Source organism: Myxocyprinus asiaticus, chromosome 23 (assembly GCF_019703515.2).
Source record: "Myxocyprinus asiaticus isolate MX2 ecotype Aquarium Trade chromosome 23, UBuf_Myxa_2, whole genome shotgun sequence".
Lineage (NCBI taxonomy): Eukaryota > Metazoa > Chordata > Actinopteri > Cypriniformes > Catostomidae > Myxocyprinus > Myxocyprinus asiaticus.
In genome coordinates, this window is record NC_059366.1 from 27,786,945 (window position 1) to 27,814,662 (window position 27,718).

Here is a 27,718-nt window from a genome sequence, read left to right on the forward strand (position 1 = left end):
TTTATACACAATAACACTTCCCTCTGCCAAAAGTGTATGGCAAACAGTTTACAATGAATCATGACTGAAAAGATTAAATTGATTGAGAAGCAAAATTGTATTAGATAAAAAGACATTATTTTTTATTGCTTTATTTTTTTCTTATGCTTGCAATTACACTTTATTTAAGGCTGTTTTCGTTAACATTACTTAATTACATTATGTAACATAACCTTACAATGAACAATACCATTACAGCAATTTTTAATCTTGGTTAACGTTAATTTCATCATGTATATTAACACATTTAAAAAATACTAAATTGTATTTGTTAACATTAGTTAATGCACTACCATTAACTAATAATGAACTTTTTTCATAAAGTAACATTAACCAATATTAATAAGTGCTGAAAAATGCATTATTCATTGTTAGTTCATTATACCTAATGCATTAACTAATGGTAACAAATTGAACCTTATTGTAAAGTATAACCAGACTATTCTTGTTTTAATTATGAACCTCACTAAATTGTGTTATATTATGCTAAAAAACAAGAAAAAATGATTGCCAATGGAGTAAGAAAAATAAACTTAATTCAAGGTAAATTCTCTAAAAACAAACAAGCCTCAATATTCTGTGCAGTTAATATAAATGTAATATGTCTTGTTTTAAGGATGATAAGATATTTTTATTGGAAAACTAAAGGAAAATACTAATCAAGAATTATTATTATTTTTATTATTATTAATATTTACTGTGTAAATGTGGTTTGTTTGCATCAATATACGTTCGCATGTAGACAGTGTATGTGTCTGTGTAGGGACCATGACATCTGTGATTCACACCCATCTGACTATACCAGATGTTGAAGCAACTTATCCTCAGCACCACATAGACACAGACAAACACACACACACACGTAGCACTTTTATGCCAAACATTTTAGCTTGGGCAAAAAAATAAAAAAAACGTTTCACTGGCATTCCTATTGAGTATGAGACAAATAAACTTGAAACCCCACATTCTCTCACTCAGTATGCAAGAGGCAGCAGCTTCCATCAGTGCCATTCTGCCATTAGGACACTTTCTAAGAAAAGGTCTGAATAGTCCCAGTAGATGCCTGTTCTGCTGGAGGGCAGATTGCTCTGAGAATGACAGAGTTTAATGGTGTTGACACTCATGTACTCAGATCCTCCTGCGTGCAAGAATTTTGCTTTGCCAAAAATCATAGACTCCCTGCAGCTTGTAGTCTGTTTTTGTACCTTCTTATGTAATGTTTCTATGAATTTATGGAGGCTTCATCACAAGTAGCAATCTGATTTAAGTTGGTATTTCCACCAGCCACTGAAAGGTCTTACTTAAATTTGAATGTAAAGTTCACAGTTGGGGCTTAGTAACTGCCAGTTCCCTATCTGTCACTCACTCGACATTGTGTCGATGTAGTGACACTAGGGGTCACTCTTGGGAGCCCGAGACACCTCTGGTCTTTGATAAAAGGCCAATGAAAATTGGCGAGTGGTATTTGCATACCACTCCCCCGGATATACGGGTATAAAAGGAGCTGGTATGCAACCACTCATTCAGATTTTCTCTTCGGAGCCGAATGGTCGATGTTTACTGAGCTGAATGTTCATTCACCTCTGCTGGATCTGACGGCGCATTTCAGTGGCTTCTCCCTCCTCTGCACTGGTGCACTGCAGAGAACGCCCCTGGGCTCTTCGGCAGAAAAAAGAGAGTATATTTTTCTAAAAGATTATATCTCTCTAAAAGAGCGGCACACACAGAACGTCTTTTAAAGACACATCTTTTTAAAGATGCCTTTCCATTTGTGTGTTATTCCTGGTTGCGGTCGTTTCCTCTCAACTTCGGACGGTCGGGATCGCTGTCTTTCATGTCTGGGCGCGACCCACGCGGAGACAGCGTTCGTGGATGGATCATGTACTCACTGCGAGAACATGACCATGGCAACGTTGCGGTCGCGGCTTGCTTTGGCTCCCCGCCCCGGTCCTTCTACCTACGGGTATGAGGCCAGCACGGCTAGCACTGGGGACAATTTGGGGACCCCAATGGGACCACCTCCACCGGGTATCCCCCCACGGACCTCACATTCCCCAGCACGCTCGTCTGCCCCGATCAGGCTTCTGGATGAGTCCGCCGGCTCATCTCACGGCGAGTTTGACCTCTTGTTCGGAGCCCGCGAAGCTGATGAGCTCTCGATCGTGACATCGGAGAGCAGGCTCGTCCAGTCGGACGCCTCAGCTGGGCTTCCCCCCTCGGGGACGATTGCCCAGTCACAGGCTGATGTGGAAATTACGGACATGCTTTCCCGGGCGGCCGCGAGCATCGGGCTAGAGTAGAACCCTCCGCTCTCCCCTGAACCCTCACAGCTCGATGATTGGTTCCTGGGATCGCAGCGCCGCTCAAAGCAGCCACGCCCCACTCCAGTCCCTTTCTTCCCGGAAGTGCACGAGGAGCTGACAAAATAGGGGGAGGCACCTTTTACTGCCCGGATAAGGCGCTTATGGTGCACCTGTGCCCACAGACTCCCGTTCAAGATGCTGACGCAAAAACGCATTCTGGAGAGCGTTCGGCATCAAGATTGGTTCGCGGTGGTAGACCTGAATGACGCATACTTCCACGTCTCGATTCTACCTCGACACAGACCCTTCCTGCAGTTTGCATTCGAGGGTCGGACGTATCAGTACAAGGTCCTCCCTTTCAGTCTGTCCTTGTCCCCTCGCGTCTTCACGAAGGTTGCAGAGGCAGCTCTTGCTCCGTTAAGGGAGGTGGGCATTCGCATTCTCAACAATCTCGACGATTGGCTAATCATAACTCACTTTCGGGATATGTTGTTTGCACACAGGACCTGGTGCTCTTGCACCTCAGCCGACTAGGGCTTCGGGTCACCTGGGAAAAGAGCAAGCACCTCCCGGTTCAGACCATCTCTTTTCTCAGTTTGGAGTTGGACTCAGTCTCGTTGACAGCGCGCCTCACGAACGAGCACGCACAGTCGGTGCTGACCTGTTTGAAGGCGTTCAAACAGAAAACAGCGGTTCCACTGAAACTCTTTCAGAGGCTCCTGGGGCATATGGCATCCTCAGCAGTGGCCACTCCGCTCGGGTTGATGCATATGAGACCGCTTCAGCACTGGCTTCAGACTCGAGTCCCGAGATGGGCATGGCGCTGCGGGACACATCGTGTGGTCATCACGCCGATCTGTCACCGCCTCTACAGCCCTTGGACCAACCTCGCGTTTCTACGGGCAGGGGTTCCCCTAGAGCAGGTCTCCAGGCACGTCGTGGTCACGACAGATGCCTCCAAGACAGGCTGGGGCGCTGTTTGCAATGGGCACGCAGCCGCCGGCTTATGGACAGGCCCGCAGCTGTGTTGGCACATCAACTGCCACAAGTTGCTGGCAATTCTGCTCGCCCTGCGGAGGTTCCGGCCGTTGATCCAGGGCAAGCACCTGTTAGTTCGGACAGACAACACGGCAACGGTAGCATATGTCAACCATCAAAGCGGTCTGCGCTCACGTTGTATGTTACAACTCGCCCGCTGTCTCCTCCTTTGGAGTCAGCAGCACCTCAAGTCGCTGTGAAACACTCACATCCCGGGCGACCTCAACACTGCAGCGGACACACTGACACGGCAGGTTACCCACCCTCAGGTGGTCCAGCTGATCTGGAGTCGATTCGGACAGGCACAGATAGACCTGTTCGCCTCCCAAGAATCCTCCCACTGCCCGCTCTGGTACGCCCTGACCGAGGCACCTTTCGGTATAGATGCGCTGGCACACAGCTGGCCCCCTGGACTGCGCAAATATGCATTTCCCCCAATGAGCCTACTTGCACAGACACTGTGCAAGGTCAGGGAGGACGAGGAGCAGGTCATCCTGGTAGCACCTTACTGGCACACCCAGACGTGGTTCTCGGACCTCACGCTCCTCGCGACAGCCCCCCCCCTGGCAAATTCCCCTGAGGAAGGACCTTCTTTCTCAGGGACGGGGCACCATCTGGCACCCGCGACCAGACCTCTGGAATCTCCATGTCTGGACCCTGGATGGGACACGGAAGACCTAAGCGGTCTACCACCCCCAGTGGTATCACTCAGGCTAGGGCCCCCTTTACGAGGTGCCTGTATGCCTTTAAGTGGCGTCTGTTCACTAAGTGGTGTTCTTCCTGATGGGAAGACCCCCAGAGATGCACAGTCAGATCAGTGCTTTCCTTCCTGCAGGAGAGGTTGGAAGGGCGGTTGTCCCCTTCCACCTTGAAGGTGTATGTAGCCGCTATAGCGGCACACCAAGACCCAGTGGACGGTAAGTCCTTACGGAAGCACGACCTGATCATCAGGTTCCTGAGAGGTGCCAGGAGGCTGAATCCCTTCAGACCGCGCCTCGTTCCCTCATGGGTCCTCTCTGTAGTTCTTCAGGGTCTACAGAGAGCCCCCTTTGAGCCTTGGCAGTCAGTTGAGCTTAAGGCACTCTCCTTGAAGACTGCCCTCCTGACTGCACTCACTTCCATCAAGAGGGTAGGAGACCTGCAAGCGTTCTCTGTCAGCGAAAGTGCCTGGAGTTCGGTCCGGGCTACTCTCACGTGGTCCTGAGACCCCGACCAGGCTATGTGACCAAGGTTCCCACGATCCCTTTTAGGGACCAGGTGGTGAACCTGCAAGCGCTGCCCCAGGAGGAGGCAGACCCAGCCCTAACGATGCTGTGTCCGGTGCGTGCTTTACGCATCTATTGGATCGCACGCAGAGCTTTAGAGTCTCCGACCAGCTCTTTGTCTGCTTTGGTGGACAGCGGAAAGGAAGCGCTGTCTCCAAGCAGAAGATCGCCCACTGGCTCATTGACGCCATAACTATGGCATATCACGCCCAGGACATGCCGCCCCCGGTAGGGCTACGAGCCCATTCTACCAGGGGTGTAGCAGCCTCCTGGGCCTTGAACAGGGGTGCCTCTCTAACAGACATTTGCAGAGCAGCGGGCTGGGCAACACCCGACACCTTTGCGAGGTTCTACAACCTCCAGGTGGAACCGGTTTCGTCCCATGTAGTGGCACGCACAAGCAGGTAATTCTGGGACAGCCAGCCGGGTGTATCGCTTGCACATAGCACCTTTCAGCTCCCCTGAGCTGAAGACGTGCGCCGTTATTTCCCAGTAGTGTTCACAAACTTTGTTCCCTGGTTGATTTCCTCCGAGCCCTGTGGCAGACGAGTCTTCGGAGAGACCCGCTGCCGGCCCAGTACACATGCTAACTAAAGCCCTGTACTGGGGTAGGTGCTCCGCATGTGGCGGTTCGCCATAGGTAACACCATGCGACGTATATCTTCTGCTAATTCGTTTCCCTGTTGGCAAACTGCATCTTCCTTTGGCAGAGGCCCCTCTCCCGTAGGGTTGGACCTACCATGGGACTTCTCCACATGGCATACTTCTGACATAGCTTGGCAAGACCATGTGACATATTTCCACTTAAATAACCCCCCCCCCCCCCGGGCAGGGTGTATTCTCCGTGGTGTCCTCCCCTTAGGAGGGACACCCCCACGACTAGACCTGGTCGGCCCAGTCGGATAATCCCCCTTTTTTTGGGGGAGTGGAAAAAAAAGGGCATAAGAGGCCACGACTGGGCTAACCCGTCTCTATTTTTTGGGTAGTCGACTTGTCCCAAAGGGCCGTCCAACACTCATAACAGTGTTGGGGGAGGTTACGTGTCGGCCTGGTGCACTGGCTACGAGGCACACAGTTGTCTGCCCGTCACACACTGCCAGTTCACGTAACACAGTTCAGCCAGTTGTGTCATTTTGTATAGGGACCCCTAGTGTCACTACATCGACACAACGTTGAGTGAGTGACAGATAGGGAACGTCCTGGTTACTTGCATAACCTCCGTTCCCTGATGGAGGTAACGAGACATTGTGTCCCTCCTGCCACAACGCTGAACTACCCGCTGAAATGGCCGGGACCTTGTCTCGGCTCCTCAGCATAAAACCTGAATGAGTGGTTGCATACCAGCTCCTTTTGTACCCGTATGTCTGGGGGAGTGGTATGCAAATACCACTCGCCAATTTTCATTGGCCTTTTATCAAAGACCAGAGGTGTCTCGGGCTCCCAAGAGTGACTCCTAGTGTCACTACATTGACACAACTTCTCGTTCCCTCCATCAGGGAATGGAGGTTACTCAAGTAACCATGACGTTAGCTTGTAACTAACTGTATTTAATTCAGTTGTACCATATGTTCTTAAGGCAAGACTCAGCAAATTGATCTTAAGCTCTCTGTAAACTTAGTAGCTTAACATGATGTTTGCCATTGTTTATCTGATGTGTTGGCTTCAAATTTATAAACAGAAGAAGTTATGAAAAGCAGTGGATTTGAGTTTACTCTTGTTACATTTGATGAATCAAGCATCTTTTGCCTCACATAACTGTCAATGGCAATAAATACAATTTCCAATGAGTATTTAATTAAGAACAGTGAAGACAATGCATAATTATGAAATACAATAAGTTATATATTCAAACATGTGAATAATAAAGAGATAAAGTAATAGAAGTGATCAAATATTAAAATTAAAATGGGCAATTTATACCTTAATGAGCTTAAAAAATCACTTGTTGTATGGCCTTATTTGTTTAACCTAATATTATCAGGTTGATTCAGTCACATCAGATATTAATAATGATTTGCATTGAACAAGTTAATTTGAATGTCTCCACACGAAGTACATATTTTTTTAGGTAACATAAAAAAACATGTCTGGTAGACACTGTAGCAATAAATGCAAACATATCAAACAATATAGTAAATGTGTACACTGTAAAAGTGAATACGGGCAGTTTCTATTTCTATCAGATCTGACCCTTAAAAATAACTTTCACTGGTGTAACCTTATGTATTTATGTTCATTCAGTCATGTTCAGTTAAATTTTTGGCTTGAATAAAACCAGTTTAATTAAATATTACCACATGAAGTACATTTATAGGTAATTCAACAACATTTTTACAGTGTAATTAATTTGTTATATACTAAGTGAGTTCTATTAGGTGGGAATGTGAATGGTTTGGCTATACACTTGGATATCATCTCTGCCTACAGTTTAATAATTATTTTAAATTGCTCTTAAAGAAAAGAGCCAGCTGGAATTGAACATTTTGTACTTCTGTGTTCACACAGGCCATGTATATGTTTTACGCGCTGGCACTGGTGTGTGATGACTTCTTTGTGCCCTCTCTGGAGAAGATCTGTGAGGTAAGACATTCATTACATCCTAGCTAAGATTCTACAAGCACTAAACCTTTTGAAACATGTTTAAGTCTCTTTCTTTCCCTGTGTGTGTGAATTTGTGTTGTAGCGCCTTCACCTTAGTGAGGATGTAGCAGGAGCCACTTTCATGGCGGCAGGCAGTTCAGCTCCTGAGCTTTTCACCTCAGTCATAGGTAAACAAAAACACATCACAACCTGTCTTTGGAAAACAACACCCGTCACATTTGAACAGCAAGAGATCATGAACCTCTTTCTCTGCAGGTGTATTTATCACCAAAGGAGATGTGGGAGTGGGGACAATCGTGGGCTCTGCTGTCTTCAATATCCTGTGCATCATTGGAGTGTGTGGGATCTTTGCTGGACAGGTGCTCTATGGTTTGCACATCAACACACACGCACATTCTCAGCCAAACACTGATGATTTTTTTGCTAATGTTTCGTACTCTACACAAGTATGTGTACACAAATGCTTCTAGCAATGCAAGCTCGATTTCAATTTTCCTTCAGACAGTGAACATAAACCTAAATGTTCTGTGCTACAGTAGCATTTTGAATTCTCTGCTTCTGTGAGAGAGCAACTTAGACATTAATGCGATGACCTGTGCATTCCTCTTTTAAACCTCTACCCTAAAAGCCATTATTGAGTGCAGACTGTTAGTGCGAAGTGTGTTGACTGCTCTAAGAGGTCACAGAGAGTAGCTGATGAGGTCATGTTAGGTGTAGTGTTATGGGTTTTTTTCCATACTTCTTCTTCGGCTAAACCTCCTGAGACTTACAGTATATTGTGTTAAAGAAAAGAGGATATGAGGTTAGTCCACCTTGCACAAGCATGGGAGGAAACTGCTTGATAGTTTTTTATTCTCCCAGTCTTGCTCCAGTCACCATCTGTCAATGGTACAGAGGTATTGTGGGTAGTTTTATAGACATCTGGCCAAGTCATGTCTAGGGTCTCATATATACACACACAAATACACACAAGTTTGTATTTCAGCCATGGTGGGAACTTTACATGGACTTCTATTGTTTTTATACTGAGCTAATCCCTGCATTTCTAAATTTTCATGAAGACTTTTTTCAGTATGTTTATTGAAGGGATAGTTCACCCAAAAATGAAAATTCACTCATAATTTACTCACCTTCATGCCATCCCAGATGTGTATGAATTTCTTTCTTCAGCAAAACACAAATGAAGATTTTTAGAAGAATATATCAGCTCTGTAGGTCCATGCAATGCAAGTAGATGGTGATCAGAACTCAGAAGGTCCAAAAATGACATAAAGGAAGCATAAAAGTAATCCATACGACTCCAGGGTTAAATCCATAACTTCTGAAGCAATATGATAGGTGTGGGTGTGAAATAGATAAATATTTAAGTCCTTTTTACTATCAATCTCCACCTCTGTCCAGCCCCAACCAGCAGGTGGCTGAATGTGAAAGTCACTTCAACAACAGAATGAAAGTGAAAGTATAAATTTACAGTTAAAAAAGGACTTAAATATTGATCTGTTTCTCACCCACACCTATCATATTGTTTCAGAAGTCATGAATTTAACCACTGGAGTCTTATGGATTACTTTTATACTGACATTTGGGCCAACAGAGCTGAAATATTTTTTTTTAAATCTTCGTTTGTGTTTTGCAGAAGAAAGAAAGACATACACATCAAAGATGGCATGAGGACGAGTAAATGATGCGAGAATTTACATTTTTGTGTGAACTAAGCGGTTTTCTTTGTGGAGTGGCTGGTCCCCACAATGTAGGCAAAACCTGAATTAGCTATACTGTATATTACAGTAATGTGGATAGTCTACATATTTACAACCTACAGTGATGCAAATGACCAATATTAATTGGTGGGAGAATTGTTAATTGTGATTATTTCTAGTAATAAATGTAGGCTAACTATATTTGCATTTCCTGAAGGACATACTAGTGCTTTTAGGCTTTATTTCTGAGTAAATTAAATGTTGGATCAGAGCTCCTTGTTTGTAGTTGTGTAAAAGTGGCTATAAATGGCTAAATATATGCAAAGAATGTGAGACCAACCACAAATAAACTGTATATAAGAAAGAGGACCAAACACACTGCTGGTTACATTTTGAATGCTGAATATTCTATCAATGTCAGTCAATAGGAGATTTTCTTGTATCTTGAATCTTAAATTTCTTTAAAAAAAATACAAAAAAGTTTCACATCACATCTAAGGTTGAAATTGTCATGATGTGTGTGCGTATGACTGTGTATTAACAAAATTAGTATCCTCTAATAGTGATGCCAGTAAATTATTCCCAAAATGGCAAAAGGCCACAAGACACTTCCACACTTGCACACAGAGTCCATCAGAGCAGAGGGGGGGAAAACACATCTGCAACAATTGTGCTTCTGGTTGCCACGGAAACACAAAGCAAAGAATGTTACCTGTGGAGTAGGTTAAGCTGTGCTTGCATTAGTGATAGCGTGTTATTTCCGGTGCTCTGACGTAGATCAATGCTTTTTATGGAAGGATCACGCTCCACAACATGACAAACATTCAATATGGATTACTTCATACATCTCAATCAGCTGGATTTGGCACTGGAAGTCATGCCCGTATATGGTGCCTACTTCATTCATTTCCTTTACTAACTCACACTGTCATGCATACACGGCCGATTCATGCATTGCAATCTGTCATTCTAAAGTTTAGAAGCCAAGGCTGCCCAACTCCTGATAAAATCTCAAAAGAGTCATGGAATGCAGATTACACATTATGTAAGACATAAAAGCATGACAAGCACATTTTAAAATCCTTTAATGCAATCAGATTGGAGAAGATTTATTTATAATTGAGCAGAGCAGGAGATGACTTTGATATAAATGTGACGTTAAATGGCATAAAATGTATGCCACATGAAGGGTTTGCTGTACAGGGACAAGTATTTTTAATAATCTGTTTGGCACATGCTTTCATACAAAAGATAATTGGAGGATGTATAAAAGGACTTGTTTTTACAGGAGCCAGTAGTTCAGAATGTAATTTAAGTAAGAATATGCCTTTAGAAGGCTATTAGCCAATGTAATTAAGTAGGAAATGATAGGACTGTGTGTGTTTTTTAAATGTATTTATTTTTATGTTATAACAAGACAATGAGTCTAAGAGTGGTCAGTTTTTAATGAAAAATAATATTATAAAACAATGCATACACTTGATGAGACTTTGATTTGACTTGATTTAATAAATAGTGTTAATATCAACTTACAAAGTAAGTATTTCATGCTTACTTACAGTGTAAGTTAAAAGGTATTTCATATGGCTTCCCATACAGAAATCTGATATATGGCAATTAACATGTATAATATTCATTTTTTGGGGGCATATACTGTATGTACATAGTCTATACAAATTTGATGATAAACCGATTTAAGGAAAATACTTTATATGTTACATATAGAACAACAGACATTCTTAGTATTTTGTTATTATGTTGTTGCATTTATAAGCACAATATGTGACTTTTTATATAATATATTTTTATGCAGGCCTGCTTTTTTATAGCATATGTTGTGATAAATCAGATTTGTATGGTTTTAACCTGAGAGCTATATAAATGTGAACTGGAACTGAAATAGGAATTTATATTGGACTATATATAAAAAAAAAAAAATGGCACTCTGTTTCCTCATTTCAAAAGTCCACTGCATGCCACTGGTGTAGATGTATGCAGACTCTTCATTACTAGTCTCTCTTATCCGCCATCTCTCCTTTGTTAATGCAGGTAGTACGACTCTCATGTTGGACGCTAATAAGAGACTCTGTGTACTACACTATCTCAGTGGCCACTCTGATCGTGGTGAGTAGGACTTTAAGTGGCTTTTCATGCTCCCCTGATGTCTATGGGCCTTCTCGGGCAGCAGGAGAGGAGAAGCGAGTGGCTCTCTCATGGGGCCCACGGCGTAAAGCACTGGCCCTTATATTTGCACTCACTCTGCATGTGTTCCCAGCACAGAGCAACAACAAACACAGAAATATTACGCAGGACATCAAGTAACAGATACAGTATTTTACTCAAAAATTCACTGAAAGATCATATTGCTTAAACAAGTTTAATGTGTGAAGTATGTAAAGGCCTCTTAAGAAATAAACGTGTATTAATATGCTTACCAACAGACTCTTTTTTTTGGGGGGGGGGTGGGATCATCTCTCCCAAATACTTTAATTGTTTTATATATGAGATATATGTTTTTCAACAGCATTTATGAATATTCTACAAATCATGATTTATCTTTACAAAGCCCCAACCTGAGCCCAATTGAACACCTTTGCAATTAATTAAAATACTGACTGTGAGGCAGGCCCAATCTCCTAACATCAGTGCCTGACCTCACTGATGATCTTATGTCTGAATGAGAGTAAATCCCCTAAGCCATGTTCCAACATCTTGTTGAAAGACTTCCCAGAAGAGTAGAAGCTGTTAAAGTAAAAAGGAGGACCACCTCCCTAATGCCCATGGTTTTGAAATGAAATGTTCAACAAGCACATTTGGGAGTGATGTACTGTATATATGTTTAACAATTTAATTATCTACACTATCATAAGTGTTTGTAAAAATAAATAAATAAATAAGGCATTTTAGCAATACTTTGAGGCAAAATAAGTATAGGTGCTCAACTTGAAAAAGCAATGATTAAGAAAAGCATCATGGAAATGTTATTATTTCTCGCATTAAAAATCATCAAGGCCATGTTCCAGTAAGATAAGCTTGCCCTCTGGTGGTGAGTGAGATGCAGTAGCGTTATTACAGCTCTGAAATGTTGTTTATTTAATTTTAATTTTACTTCTTTTTTTTTTTTTTCAAGTTCATCTATGACGAGAAAGTGACATGGTACGTTTAAAGCCATTGTTACAATAGAATACCCTCTGTACTTTTCAAAATACAATTGTTTCAGTTGATTCTATTGTTTATTAGGTCAGTTATGTTTCTTTATCTCTTCTCAGGTGGGAATCACTTGTCCTTGTATTGATGTACCTAGTTTACATTTTAATAATGAAGTAAGTGCTGCTTTATTTTGGCATGGAAATTGTTTGTCATTACATGGACTTATTTCTTGAAATTAGTATCTACTCACCGTCAGTAAATCACAGCGCTGCTGATTTTATTAACTCTCTTTCCTTGGTGTTTATCAGATTTAATTCGCGGGTGGTTCATTACATCGAGCGGCGGAAAAAGAACTCTGCAAATCTGGGTAACGGCACAGCAAGTAACACAGACATTGACGATGGATGTGAAGCCACTGTTGTGCTGCTTAAGAAAGGTAATGCCTGTGGCAATGTTTTATGCAGGGTTCCTACTGTCAAGGAAAACCTTGAAATAACAGAGATTTTAAAATTGTGATTTTCAAGCCTGGAATGTCATAGGAATTAGTAATAAAACCATTAAAATTTATTAAAACAGTCATGGAAATTTCTATAGACCAAATAAAAAAAAAAATATCTCTATAGTTTGCTGTCCAGCTCTAAAAATGTTCTGTGGTTAGAAGTTTCTCTTTGTATGAGTTCAATTTCTATAAAATAATTTGGTAACACTAAGATTTTATTAATTATGTTTTAGCAGAAATTCAGGGGTAAAGTTTGGTTTTGGCTAATATTTACCTGCCTAACGTTGATGATCAGGGCTTTTTTATTGATCTTGAAGGGATGTTGCAAGCCGCTGGCACCCCTCATGATATAATATTGGGAGGAGACTTTAATCTTTTGATGGACTTGGTCCTTGATCATAGTGAAGCAAAAGTGTTCAAGCCCCCTAGAGCAACACTGATGCTTCACAGGATATGTAAAAATCTTGGTCTTGCAGATATTTGGCGACTTTTGAACCCATCTGGTAGGGACTATACATTTTTTTCATCAGTCCATAAGATTTATTCTACAATAGTTTTTTTTTATATATCTAAGTCCCTCATTTCATCTGTTGTTGATTGCTCAATTGGAAATATCTTAGTCTCAGATCACGCCCTGGTGAATTTAGTGTTGCCACATATGGAGAAAAAGAAATCATATAGTTGGCACTTTAATGTATCGCTTTTGCAAAATCCTGATTTCCAACAAATGTTAAAGGCTGAAATCAATGTTTATATAGAGACCAACTGGTCCTCAGTATCTTCTGTGGGCATGGGTTGGGAGGCACTTAAGGCGGTTCTTAGGGGTTGGATCATACAGTATGCCTCATTTACCAAAAAATCCAAAGCACGAGATCTCGTGGAGTTGGAAGGGAATATTAAAAGTGCAGAGGCAGAGCTGAAATGCCGAATGTCATCTGATGGCCTTAGAGAATTGACCCAATTGAAATACAGATATAATACTATTTTGTCGTGGAAAGTGGAGATTTGGTTATTCAGGGCAAGACAGTCATACTTTGAATTGGGGGACAAAGCAGGGAAGCTTTTGGCTAGATATATAAAGCAGAGAGAGTATTTTTCTACCATTCCCTCAGTGAAATCTGCTGGTGGTGAAATTTTTACCTCAGTCATTTGTATTAATAATGCCTTTAAAGAGTTCTATCTTGATCTTTATAGTTCCACGTCTTCATCTACTGAGGAAGATATTAGAAAATTTGTGGAACCATTAGAACTCCCTAAATTGATGAATTGGCTAACCGATTAAGTGAAGTTATGACATCTCTTAAACATAAAGATCAGGTGGGGTTTATTCGGGGCCGTAGCTCTTCTGATAACATTAGACAATCACTCCCTATAGATGTCCCCCTCTCTTATTTCAAACAATTTGATAGCATAGCGAAGTCCTTCATTTGGAATGGTAAATGTCCCAGACTACATTTCAACAAATTACATAGGCCGATAGACAAAGGTGGGCTAGGCCTACCCAAAATTTTGTTTTATTATTATGCGTTCGGTCTCAGGCATTTGGCTCATTGGTCGCTTCCACCTGAAAGAGCCCCTCCCTGGTTTTCTATTGAACAGGAAGTTCTTGCCCTTATTTCGCCATTGAAAAGCCTTTCTAACAAACTAACCGGAGAAGCTAAATTACACCCCGTTATCTCACATTTGCTCTCGGTATAGACAAAAGTGTCCAGAGTGTTTAATTCAGACATTTATTTGAATGCTGCCTCGAGCATATGGCTGAACCCAAAAATATGTATTGATAAGTCCCCCTTCTGCTGGTCAGAGTGGATTATGAGGGGGGTTATTACACTCGGTGACCTATATGAGAGTGGAGTGTTGAGATCCTTTGGTAATTTGGCTCAACATTTTGGGATTCCCAGATCTCAGTTTTTTAGGTATTTACAGTTGCGCCACTTGCTCTGTACTATTTTTGGGAGTAGCATACACCCCCCTAAAATGGCAGACACTCTGGGAGTGGTGATTACTGCTTTTGAAAAAGGTCATGAGGCATCAGTGTATTACTCCCTGCTAGTTCAGTGTCTGGGGGATGGAGCTTTAACCTCTATCAAGGTTTATGGGAGAATGATTTTAATTTGGTATCGGAGGAGGGAGTGTGGGTTGGGATTCTAAAAAACGTCAAGTCTGTATCTAGAGATGCAAGGGTGCAACTTATACAGTTCAAGATTCTACATAGATTCTATTGGACCCTCTCTAGACTGTATAGTCTTGGTCTTAAAGACACACCCACCTGCTGGTGTTGCCAATCGGAGGATGGGGACATGGCCCATGTTTTTTGGTGGTGTGCTGAGATTAAGGAATTTTGGTTGAAGGTACAGAGTTTTGTGTGTGACGTGTTGGGCATTCGGATTTCGTTTTGCCCCAGACTCTGTGTTTTGGGTGATAGGGCGGTCATCAACGTAGGTGGCAAATACATAAAAGATTGGGTCCTCACCAGTGCGATGATAGGCAGGCAGATTGTTTTAAGGGGTTGGAAGTCGGTAGGAGCACCCTCAATTCGGGAGTGGTGTGAGGAGATGGGAAGGGTGGCAGCCTTCGAAGAGTAATGTGTAGAAGACTGGGGTTATGGGATTCTTTTAATGGGAAATGGAGTAGATATTTGATGTTTTTGGGGGCTCTCGGAGTGGGACTGTGGAGAGAGAGGCATAGTTTTAGAATTGTATGTTTATTATATGTGTATGTATATATATATGTATATATGTATGTATATGTATACATATATTTTATTTTATTATATATATATTTTTTAATTCTGTGTGTGTGTGTGTGTGTGTGTGTGTACTCTCTTTGTCTTTGAAGAATCAATAAAAATAAAAAATAAATGTTAATCACAAAAGAAATTGTATTAATTAAAATTAGTTAACTACGTTAGTTACAGTATCATGAACTAATAGTGAACAATATTTTTACAGCACTTATAAATCTTGGGTAATGTTAATGTAATAATAATAAAATAATTAATGTAAAAATAATTAAAAAACATATATAAGTTATTAATTATAAACGTTAACATTTGTTATTGTATTATGAACTAACATGAACAATTGTCATTTTATAAATTAACACTTAAAAATATTAAATGGTGCTGAACAATTATTGTTCATTGTTAGTTTATGAGACCTAATGCATTTAATAATGTTACATGATAGAACATTAAGGAAAAATCTGGAAAAGAATTGGTCAAAAGGGGTGGAACCCTATATGTGTCATTCACAGTGTACATGTGCCTGGTGTGTGTCATCTGAATATTTACTTTGTTTTCCTGCCTCTCTTAGCAAATTTCCACAGGAAACCATCAGTGCTGATGGTGGACGAGCTCCTGTCTGCATACCCTCATCAGCTGACCTTCTCTGAGGCCGGAATGAGAATCATGATAACCAGCCACTTCTCCCCTCGCACACGCCTGACGATGGCCTCACGTATGCTTATCACAGAGGTAAATAAAAAATAAAATAAAAAATACTATTTTAAGTTCACTTCAACAAAAGCAAAAGTTAAGAAGCTTTAGTTCAGCTAAAAGTTTTATTGTCCCCTCCCACATAAAACATTTATTAAGTTAAATTAAAACGTAATGTATGACTCTATACATCAATAATACAATTATTTTTATGGCTTTGCAAATGTAAGCATAATAAAATATGTACTGTAGATATATCAATATGATGGTATACATTTTATTTTAAGCCTGGCTAAAAATACAACAATTCATTTTTACACAATATGTAGAAGGGGGTCCCTGCTCCGTCTGTCTAGCAACCAAGGGGATCTTGAACTGAAAAAGCTTTGAAAAGCAAAGACCCCTGATTTTGGAATTTGGTTTTCAGTACTTACAGAGGGGTTTGCATTGTAGCTGCATTACATAATTAATGGTTTATTGTTCTATTTGCACATTCAGATGTTTTGTGCATGCTTGTGTGTGTCTACAGAGGCAGCGCCTGATAAACAGTCATTTCAGTAATGGTGACTCAGAGACGACAGTGAAGATACCTGGGAAGCGTGGGGTGGAGAATGGGCTGGCAGGACCGGACCTGGGCCTGAATGGGCGAAAGGGAGTTTACCATGACAACAACAGGGGAGGGGCTGAAGCTGGCACTGACACAGAAAATGAGAACGAGGACAATGAGAACAATGAGAACGATGAGGAGGAAGAGGAGGAAGATGAGAACGAGGGACCCTTCCATCCATTACGCTGCCCCGGTATATTTATTAGTGATGACTAATGCTTTGCACCAGGCTCTGAAATAATCCAGTGCTCAGGGCAAAAATGCCACTGAAAGTGACAAAAATGCCTGGATATTTAAAATGTGAGGGCAGAAAAAGCGCTTGTAGTGTATTGTTCTATTTTTTAACATTAACATTTAACATTAACACATTTTATAATCTATTGTAAGCCTATCTAGTTATGGGTTTAGTGCCTCAAAAATGGTTTTGGATTCAAAAAAGGATTGCTGGTCTGTTCTGATACAGACAGCAGGGAAAAAACAATGCTAATAAATAAAGGCAGATGCTATTTGCACCCTGGTGAAAATAACTGTATATGCTATTTACACCCCAGTGCAAATAGAGGCAGACATTATTTGTACCCCAACCCTGTTGCAAATAATGGTAGATACTAATTGCACCCTGGTGCAAATAGTGTCAGCTTCTATTTGCACCCATATTTAAATACTAACATACAGTATGGACATCACTGCAGTGTGTTTATTGTGGTTATTTAGAGTGCCACAGACACACTAAATTAACCCCTACCCCAAACCTAACCTTAAACTTACCGTAGAAAAAAATAACCTTGGTTTTACTACAGTAACCATGGTTTCACCATGGTATTTTTTTTGTAAATTTACAGTAACCACAACATTAACCATGGTTACTATATTATCACCATCTTACTGTTCAAACACCATGGTTAATTGCATTAAAGCTATGGTTTCTGCCAAAAAACATGGTTACTACAATATTAGTACAGGGATGCAATCTACACACATGTGATTCTCTGGATCAAACCCTTCTCTGCACTCCCTGACATTCACTGTGACCGACTCACTGTGGTGAAATGAACATTTATATTCATTTTTATCTATTATTTTAAGTAGTATTGAAGGAAGTATTAAGAGTGGAAACAGGAAATTGGATGGGAAAAAGAGTGGGACAAAATGTGGGTTCAAACCGCGGTCACCAGGACAACACTACACATTCATACACCGTCTTTACACCCTACACCACTGCAGCAACATTTATTGTCTAGTTTTATGTATATTTCAATGGTTACACCAGACTATTGTGGTGCAAATAGCTGCAATGTGTGGCAGATGCTATTTACACTGGGGTGCAAATAAACACTCCGATAAAGAAAAATGAAATGCAACTTAAAATCTAATCATGCATAATTAAGAAGCAAAATAAATAGGGTTGTCTGATTTGAAAAGGGAGGGGAAAAAACACTTCCCATATCTTTTGTTAAGGTCAAAGGCTGTGCAGCCAATCAAACTGATGTCAGCATAGACAGATTGCATGACAGGTCTTTTAAAACAATGAACAAAACTATGCATGGTAAAGGAAAGTATGAGCCAGATAATGTTAATTATGGGTCACTTGCAGTGAGGACAAACATAGTTTATGCGACCACAATATGTTTTGTGCTGTGAGTTGTCTCCCAAGAGCATAAAACAATTGAAATTCAAGAGGCATGTAGAAAGCACACATTCAATAATTTTGCATACTGTTTGGCCCATGCAGTTCACGATAAGATTATCAAATTTCAAGGATATTGTGTGATTATAAGGATATTTTATTTACTTTATTAAGTCACATTTATGTGTGTTTTGTTTATGTTTTCATGTCTCTTATTTTGAAGTTCATTGTTTATTTCCTGTTCCTGTTTCATTGTCATGTGTCATGTCATGTGATCTCCTGTTCCTTCATGTGATCCTCTCTTGTTCCATATGTTTTGCTCTTATTGGTTCATGTTCATTTGTCTTGTTATCTTGTTATCAGTTCTAGTTTGTCATTGGTTCTTGGTTTATTAGTCTTGTCACTTTGTTATTAGTTCTGTCTTGTCATTGGATGTCTTGTTATGTTGTTACCTTTAGGTTTGTATTTATAGCCCTCTTGTTCTCTAGTCCTTTGAGAATTATTTGTCGAGTCTTTGTCGAAGTTTTTATTCTGTTTTGTTTTACTTTAGATTCACATTTTTGGATTTATTGCACTTTGTAAATAAACTTCACTTGGGTTCTTCACATCTTCGTCATCGTTCTCGCTCTGCTCTGCTTGCATGTTACAAATGATAAACAATTTTGGTACTGTTTTCAGTCACCTCTTGAAATGTAAAATCTGGTTCCTGGAGCAAATCCAGTTGAGAACCACTGTGCTGAAAATCAAAGACTCAAATGTTTGATATTCTGTTCTTGAGATCTTGCTAAATGTAATTAATAAAATGCCACTAGCCATTTAATTATGCATAGCTAAGACAGCGAAATAAATAGGCTTACCAACTTTTAAAAGGGAGGAAAAATGCTCCTTAGAAAAATAAAATTTGGGGGGGGGGGGGTAAAAGGCTATGTGTCCAATCGAACCCTGCAGTATTCTGTCACTTAGTAAACGCTAGCCAACTTAGGAAGATCTGTTGGGTTGTTTTTTGATGTCCAACATAAAATTTGGTTCGTGAAATAAATCCAGTTGAGATCCACTGCTCTTAAAGACAAATGACACAAATGTTTGATGCTGTGATCTTGTGCAGGTGGGTGCATTGATAAGCTAAAGTGGCTGCTGGCCTGGCCACTGAGTCTGCTGCTATTTTTCACTGTGCCCAACTGTGCCGTGCCCCGCTGGGAGCGCTGGTATATGGTCTCGTTCATCAGCTCCACTCTCTGGATTGCTTCCTTCTCTTACATCATGGTGTGGATGGTAAGAGGGTCCTGCAGCTTGCCACACATACTGTAAAATAACCTCTAGTTCTCATTTGCATGTTGTTGTTTTTTTCATTAATTATTTTCAAGAAATGTACAGTGGCCAATTAAAACTCTCATGACAGGTCACAGTGATTGGTTACACTATGGGCATCCCTGATGTCATCATGGGTATCACTTTCTTGGCTGCTGGCACCAGCGTTCCTGACTGCCTTGCCAGCTTAATTGTGGCACGGCAAGGTAGGAACTTCTTATTTTGAAAGAGTGTCTATTATGTTTAATTCTGAGGCTTGGTCAGAGGCCTGTACCATGAAGCCGGTTTAGGTGGCTAGCCAGGTAAGTTTTAGATTAGTTTGCCTCAACCCCATGTTTTAGGTACCATGAAAGTTGGCTGGCTTTTAGTGGTAACTTATCTCCATAGTAACTTACGCTACACAGCTGACCTGCTCCGTAGCAGGTTTTGTTCTGGATTACAGATCGCTAACAGATGCTGAACCAATCAGCTGCAAGTAAAATGACATCTCTGATGCAATCTAGTCACTCCCCTGTGTCTCTTAAAGCACACTTTACAAATAAAATCTTAGAAATCCACAAAATTGACTCTTCATGATAAATTATTTATTTGAGAAACTAAATGTAGATTTTCAGCAGATAGTGTTGTATTTTATTTAAAATGTAATTGCTTTTCATTTACCCTCTTTAGCCATAGCAAAAATATCTTTGAAAAAATAAACATACTATATTAGGCAATCTATAAAACAGCCAGTAAGATGGATTAATATGATACCTGCAAAAAATAATCGTTTTTAAAATATTAAAACCTCCAGATTGCTATAGAAAGGGGTGAATACCTCCCAAAACCCTTCTTTCTTTCATGGACTCGAGATGAACATACATTATTTTACTTGAAGTTATAATAATATAAGCAATAAGCAATATAAGCAGTACACAAAATATGTCTTTTATAAAAAGAAATACATCTTATTATTGCATACCAATTTTTTTTTGCATACAGTATTCCAAGTGCTCACTTTTTAATTAATCAATAGTAGCCTTTTTATGCCTTTTATTTTTACTTTTTTTTTTATTAAAGACAATGTACAAATTGTACATCAAGAAAGAGAAATAAAAAATAAAAAAACACGATGTTATTTTGAATAACCATATCAAATAACCATTCACATGTTATATTTTATTTCAAATAAAGTGGAAAAAGTTAAGGCATCAACTCCTTTTTTTTAAAATATTAAATTAGATAGGACATCATACCTCTTATTTTAACTAATTTAGTTCAAAAATCAAGAATCTGAAGGAAACAGTCTATCTAAATTAATTTACAATATTTTTAAGCAAATCCCATTTATGTTCACATTCCAGACTTTTATTATTAATTATAAATGTTATTTGATATATTTCCAAAATCATTTCTCTCCATCTTTGAAATTGTGGGGGTTCTGGTTTAAGCCAATTTTTTGTAATCTGTCTCAGAGCTGCTATTCTGATTATCCTAAATATAAACTCAGCAAAAAAAGAAACGTCCCTTTTTCAGGAGACTGTATTTTAAAGATTATTTTGTAAAAATCCAAATAACTTTACAGATCTTTATTGTAAAGGTTTTAAACAATGTTCCCTATCTGTCACTCACTCGACGTTGTGTCGATGTAGTGACACTAGGGGTTGCCCTTGGGAGCCCCAAACACCTCTGATCTTTGAGAAAAGGCCAATGGGAATTGGCGAGTGGAATTTGCATGCCACTCCCCCAGACATATGGGTATAAAAGGAGCTGGCTCACAACCACTCATTCAGATTTTTTCTTCGTAGTCGAGCTGTTGTGTTCAGCGAGCTGAATCCCTCTGCCGTTCCATTCATCTCTGAGAAAGCTGTTGGATTTACGGCGCATTACAGCGGCTTCTCCCCCTCATGCACCGGTGGAGTCTAAAAGGGTATATATTCTTGCAATAAAAGAGTATATTTTCCCTACTAAAAAGTGGCGCAGACGGAGAGCGTCTTTTTAAAGATGCCTTTTCGTCTGTGTTTATTTCCTGGTTGTGGTCATTACCTCTCCGCTTCCAATGGCTAAAATCGCTGTCACGGCTTTCCTTCGTTAGAGGGAAAGCCACCCCAGCGGCTCCCTGCCTTGGTCCTTCTACCTACGGGTTTGAGGCCGCATCGGTTAGCATTGGGGGCGATTTGGGGACCCCAATGGGAGCCGCTCCTCTGGGTAACTCCCCACAGACCTCCCATTCCCCAGTATGCTCGTTTGCCCCAGTCAAGATCTGGGATGAGACCGCCGGCTCGTCTCAGGGCGAGTTCGCAATCTCATTCGGCACTCGCAAAGTGGATGAGCTCTCGATCGCAGCATCGGAGAGTGGGCTGGTCCAGTCTGACGCTGAGGACGCAACTGGGCTCCCACCTTCGGATGCAGTCGCCCAGTTGCATGCTGACACGGAGTTGGCGGAACCCTTCACTCCCCCCTGAACCCTCGCGGCTTGACTATTGGTTGCTGGGCTCGGAGCGCTGCTCACGGCCATGCCCCGCCCTGGTCCCTTTCTTCCCGGAGGTGCATGAGGAGCTCAATGTTCGTAATGTTCACAATGTTGCTCGCCCTGCGGAGGCTTCGGCCGTTGATCTAGGGCAAGCACGTGTTGGTCTGGACGGACAAAACAGCAATGGTAGCATACAGTATCCGCCAAGGCTGCTTGCGTTCACGTCGCGTGTCCCAACTTGCCTGCCTCCGCCTCCTCTGGAGTCAGCAGTGACTCAAGTCGTTGCGAGCCACTCACTTCCCACGCGACCTCGACAGCGTGTCTGCAACAGGTCACGTTCAGGGGAGAGTAAAGACTCCACCCCCAGGTGGTCCAGCTGGTTTGGAGTCGATTTTGTCAAGCGCAGGTAAGCCTGTTTGCTTACCGGGAATCCTCCAACTGCCTGCTCTGGTACATTCTGATCGAGGCTTCCCTTGGCACAGATGCGCTGGCCCTGGTGGGCCGCGTTAGTATGCATTACCCCCAGTGAGCCTACATGCACAGACCCTGTGCAAGGTCAGGGAGGACAAGGAGCAGGTCATCCTAGTGGCACCCTACTGGCCCACCCAGACTTGGGTCTCGGACCTCACACTCCTCACTGGCTTATTCCCCTGAGGAGGGTTTCCTCTCTCAGGGACAGGGCACCATCTGGCACCCGCGACCAGACCTCTGGAATGTTCATGTCTGGCCCTTGGACGGGACGCAGAAGACCTAAGTGGCCTACCACCTGTGGTGGTAGACACGATCACTCAGGCTAGGGCTCCCTCTATGAGGTGCCTGTATGCCTTGCAGTGGCGTCTGTTCACTAAGTGGTGTTCTTCCCAATGCGAAGACCCCCAGAGATGCGCAGTAGGGTTGGTGCTTTCCTTCCTGCAGGAGAGGCTGGTGGGGCCCCCACCTTGAGGGTGTACATGGCCACTATGGTGGCACACCACAATACAGTTGACAGTAAGTATTTAGGGAAGCACAACCTGATCATCAGGTTCCTTAGAGGCGTGAGGAGGTTGAATCCTCCCAGACCACGCCTCATTCCCTCATGGGATCTCTCCGTGGTCCTGCGGGGAGCCCCGTTTGAGCCCTGGAGTCAGTTGAGCTAAAGGCAGTCTCTTGAAGACTGCCCTCCTGACGTCCATCAAGAGGGTAGGGGACCTGCAGGTGTTCTCTGTCAGTGACACATGCCTGGAGTTCGGCCCAGAATACTCTCACGTGGTCCTGAGGCCCTGACCGAGCTATATGCCCAAGGTTTCCACGACCCTGTTTAGGGATCAAGTGGTGAACCTGCAAGCGAAGCTGCCCCAGGTGGAGGCAGACCCAGCCTTTTCGTTGCTGTGTCTATGTCTTTGTCTGCTTCGGAGGACAGTGGAATGGGAGCACTGCCTCCAAACAGAGGATCGCCCACTGGGTTGTTGACACCATTGCTTTGGCATACCATGCCCAGGATATGCCATCCCCCTTGGGGCTTTGGGCACACTCCACCAAGAGTGTGGCAGCCTCCTGGGCCCTGACCAATGGTGCCTCTTTGGCAAACATCGGTAGAGCAGCAGGTTGTGCAACACCCAATACCTTCGCGAGGTTCCTCAATCTCCGGGTTGAGCCGGTTCATCCCGTGTGTTGTCAGTTATGAAGAGGTAAGTTGGCAAGACAACCACTTTCATATAGCGCCTTTCCCCTCCTGGAGGGGGAGATGTGCGCTTGTTACCCCCCAGCCATGTTCACGAGGTCGTGGACCCTGGATGTCCTTCCTCCTTAGCCCTGTGGCAGGTGAGTTCGTGGAGAAACTCGATGCCGGCCCAGTACATGTGCTATTTGGCCCTGTACTGGGGTAGGTGCTCCACATGCGCTGGTTGCCTGTTTGTAACCCCATGTGATGTATCTTCCATGAGATGGTTTCCCTGTTGGTAAACCCATGTCTTCCTTGGGCAGAGTTTCCCTCTGCCACCGGTCGCCATGTTTGTAGAGCTCCGTCCCCTCTGGGTAGGACCTACCAAGGGACTTCTCCACATGCGACACTGCCGACAAGACTCGGTAAGACCATGTGATGTATTCCCACACAGTTGCCTCCCCTTCGGGCAGGATGTGGTCTCCGCGGTGTCTTCCCCTTGGGAATGGACACTCCCTGACGTGGACATTTATGGCCCCCAGCTGAACAATTTCCATTATTTTTTGGGGAGAAAAAAAGAAGAGAAGAGGCCACGGCTGGGGCGGCCTGTCCCCATTTTGGGCAGTTGACTTGTCCCCAAGGTGCGCGGGACCGTACAATGCTCATAGGAGCATTGGGGGAGGTTACGTGACAGCCAGGTGTGCTGGCTACAAGGCACGTAATGGTTTGCCTGTCTCGCACCACCAGTCCACGTAACACAGTTCACCTAGTTGTGGCGTTTTGTATAGGGACCCCTAGTGTCACTACATCGACACAACTTCGAGTGAGTGACAGATAGGGAACGTCCTGGTTACTTTCGTAACCTCTGTTCCCTGATGGAGGGAACAAGACGTTGTGTCCCTCCTGCCACAACTCTGAACTACCCGCTGAAATGGCTGGGACCCTGTCTCGGCTCCTTAGCACAAAACCTGAATGAGTGGTTGCGAGCCAGCTCCTTTTATACCCGTATGTCTGGGGGAGTGGCATGCAAATTCCACTCGCCAATTCCCATTGGCCTTTTCTCAAAGATCCGAGGTGTTTGGGGCTCCCAAGGGGACCCCTAGTGTCACTACATCGACACAACGTCTCATTCCCTCCATCAGGGAACGGAGGTTATGAAGTAATCAGGACGTTTTCCATGCTTGTTCAATGAACCATTAACAATTAATGAACATGAACGGTTGTTAATACACTAACAGCTTACAGACGGTAGGCAATTAAGGTCACAGTTATAAAAACTTAGGACACTAAAGAGACCTTTCTACTGACTCTGAAAAACACCAAAAGAAAGATGCCCAGGGTCCCTGCTCATCTGCGTGAACATGCCTTAGGCATGCTGCATAGAGGCATGAGGACTGCAGATGTGGCCAGGGCAATAAATTGCAATGTCTGTACTGTGAGACGCCTAAGACAGCGCTACAGGGAGACAGGAAGGACAGCTGATTGTCCTTGCAGTGGCAGACCATGTGTAACAACACCTGCACAGGATCGGTACATCCGAATATCACACCTGCGGGACAGGTACAGGATGGCAACAACAACTGCCCGAGTAACACCAGGAACGCACAATCCCTCCATCAGTGCTCAGACTGTCCGCAATAGGCTGACAGAGGCTGGACTGAGGGTTTGTAGGCCTGTTGTAAGGCAGGTCCTTACCAGACATCACTGGCAACAACGTCGCCTATGGGCACAAACCCACCTTCGCTGGACCAGACAGGACTGGCAAAAAGTGCTCTTGACTGACAAGTTGCGGTTTTGTCTCACCAGGGGTGATGGTCGGACTTGTATTTATCGTCGAAGGAATGAGCGTTACACCGAGGCCTGTACTCTGGAGCGGGATTGATTTGGAGGTGGAGGTTCCGTTATGGTCTGGGGCAGTGTGTCACAGCATCTTCGGACTGAGCTTGTTGTCATTGCAGGCAATCTCAATGTTGTGCATTACAGGGAAGACATATCCTACTTCCTCATGTGGTACCCTTCCTGCAGGCTCATCCTGACATGACTGTCGAACATGACAATGCCTCCAGCCATACTGCTTATTCTGTGCATGATTTCCTGCAAGACAGGAATGTCAGTGTACTGCCAGCGAAGAGCCTGGATCTCAATCCCATTGAGCACGTCTGGGACCTGTTGGATCAGAGGGTGAGGGCTAGGACCATTCCCCCCAGAAATGTCCCGGGAACTTGCAAGTGCCTTGGTGGAAGAGTGGGGTAATATCTCACAGCAAGAACTGGCAAATCTGTTGCAGTCCATGAGGAGGAGATGCACTGCAGTACTTAATGCAACTGGTGGCCACACCAGATACTGACTGTGACTTTTGATTTTGCCCCCCCCCCCCTTTGTTCAGGGACACATTATTCCATTTCTGTTAGTCACATGTCTGTGAAACTTGTTCAGTTTATGTCTTAGTTGTTGAATCTTTATGTTCATACAAATATTTACACATGTTAAGTTTGCTGAAAATAAAAGCAGTTGAATGTGAGAGGATGTTTTTTTTTGCTGAGTTTATTTTGTTCAGTTTTATTTCTTAAGGACAATGGCATTTTACCCAAAATAAGGTTTTCTGGATGTATTTATATTGTGCAGTTAAATAATAAATTATCACTTTGTCAATTTAGAGCACTCGTATAGAATTTGACTGTAATGAGTCTTTTTTCCTCCACAATTTCTCCAATAATCCCCTTTTACCATGCTATTGTATTTACTCTGAATAACAGGTGTTATAAAAAAAATCTCATTGCATCCAAACACTGGACTGAGTAGTATGGAATGTATTATATGATATTTCTTCCCAGTCTTACTGATTATTTTTATTTTTAATTCATCCTCCCAACTACATATAATTTTATTCAGAGTGTCCTGTATATCTCTTTCAAGTGCATTCTTTAAAATTCCTAATTTGTTTATTGTATTAGTTGTATTGTATGTATCAGTTATATAATTTATTAATGGATGCATTTCCTTTTTTATTTCTTTTACTTTTAAATTCTGTTAATAAATATCATCTTACCTGTAAATAATTAAATAAATGTGAATTTGGAAGCTCATACGCAACCCACCGCCTTTTCTCGGTACGATGAAGTAGGGGCTGTAAAACCCTTTCTTCATCTCGGCTGGAGGGACAGGTTCTATCGCGTCCTTCCGTAGGAGGGTAGCGATCTCCGCGCGCAGGGTGGTGGCGTTTTCGCCCTTTACCAAGGTGAAGTGAATACCGCTGAACCTGGGCGGGCGCCTGGCGAACTGAATCGCGTAGCCGAGTCGGACAGTCTGGATCAGCCACCGCGACGGATTGGAATGCGCAAGCCACGTGTCCAAATTCCGCGTGAGGGGGACCAAGGGGACAACACCGTCGGACGTACCGGCAGGTGGGGCCTAGCGGCGGGGCGGAGCGCGAGGTGCCACAGCACGTTGTGGCCGTGCTGAGTCTAGGGACATCGAAGCACTTACCTGGCTCCATGTGACCACCCCCGGAACAGCCTGGGACGGGGGAGGAAGAGGCCTGTCCTCGTAACCTGTGGAGGCTGCCACATCGGGGGCGGCTGTGTGCCACATCTGGGCGCTCAGGGGCGGAAAGGGCACCGCTGGAGTGCCAATCCTGCAAGAAAAAGCCCATGGACGGTAGTCGTGGTAACGACCGTATGCACCGGGTATGTGACCCAGGGAGGAAGGAAGCCGCTCTTTTGCTGAACTGTTGGGTACCGCAGCCACTTGGGCGTGCAGCGAAATCAAACAAAAAGGCAACAAAAGATTTTCCACCCGGCCCTCCACCGGGGGATGGAGTGGTCTTCCTACCAGCTTCACATGAGTGGGTTTCCTCGTCCCTGGGTTGCCCGTCTCAGGGGCGCTTCGAGGACCTCCGTGGGTTCTTCGGTGCTGGCTGTGACAGGTGGCGTCGGCTTCCTGAGGTGGGCTCCACGCTGGGGCCGGGCCGAAGGGTCGGGCTGCGGCGGAGCCGGTGCAGTCACCGCAGAGGGACACCCTTGGCGACGAGCAGACCAGCTTGTCCAGCAGCACT

At 43.1% G+C, this 27,718-nt stretch overlaps 1 protein-coding gene across 4 annotated transcripts in view; it reads left to right on the plus strand.

Moving 5' to 3' along the window:
* LOC127414343 (sodium/potassium/calcium exchanger 3-like) overlaps positions 1-27,718 on the plus strand; it is a 127,913-nt gene that overhangs the window by 92,564 nt on the left and 7,631 nt on the right. For all 4 annotated transcript variants that reach the window (XM_051652303.1, XM_051652302.1, XM_051652305.1 and 1 more), the window contains 11 exons: positions 7,151-7,225; positions 7,329-7,413; positions 7,502-7,605; positions 10,996-11,070; positions 12,077-12,102; positions 12,216-12,269; positions 12,405-12,532; positions 15,910-16,070; positions 16,561-16,831; positions 19,371-19,537; positions 19,665-19,779. In XM_051652303.1, coding sequence (XP_051508263.1) covers positions 7,151-7,225; positions 7,329-7,413; positions 7,502-7,605; positions 10,996-11,070; positions 12,077-12,102; positions 12,216-12,269; positions 12,405-12,532; positions 15,910-16,070; positions 16,561-16,831; positions 19,371-19,537; positions 19,665-19,779 — 1,261 coding nt within the window. The remainder of the gene's footprint in view (positions 1-7,150; positions 7,226-7,328; positions 7,414-7,501; positions 7,606-10,995; positions 11,071-12,076; positions 12,103-12,215; positions 12,270-12,404; positions 12,533-15,909; positions 16,071-16,560; positions 16,832-19,370; positions 19,538-19,664; positions 19,780-27,718) is intronic.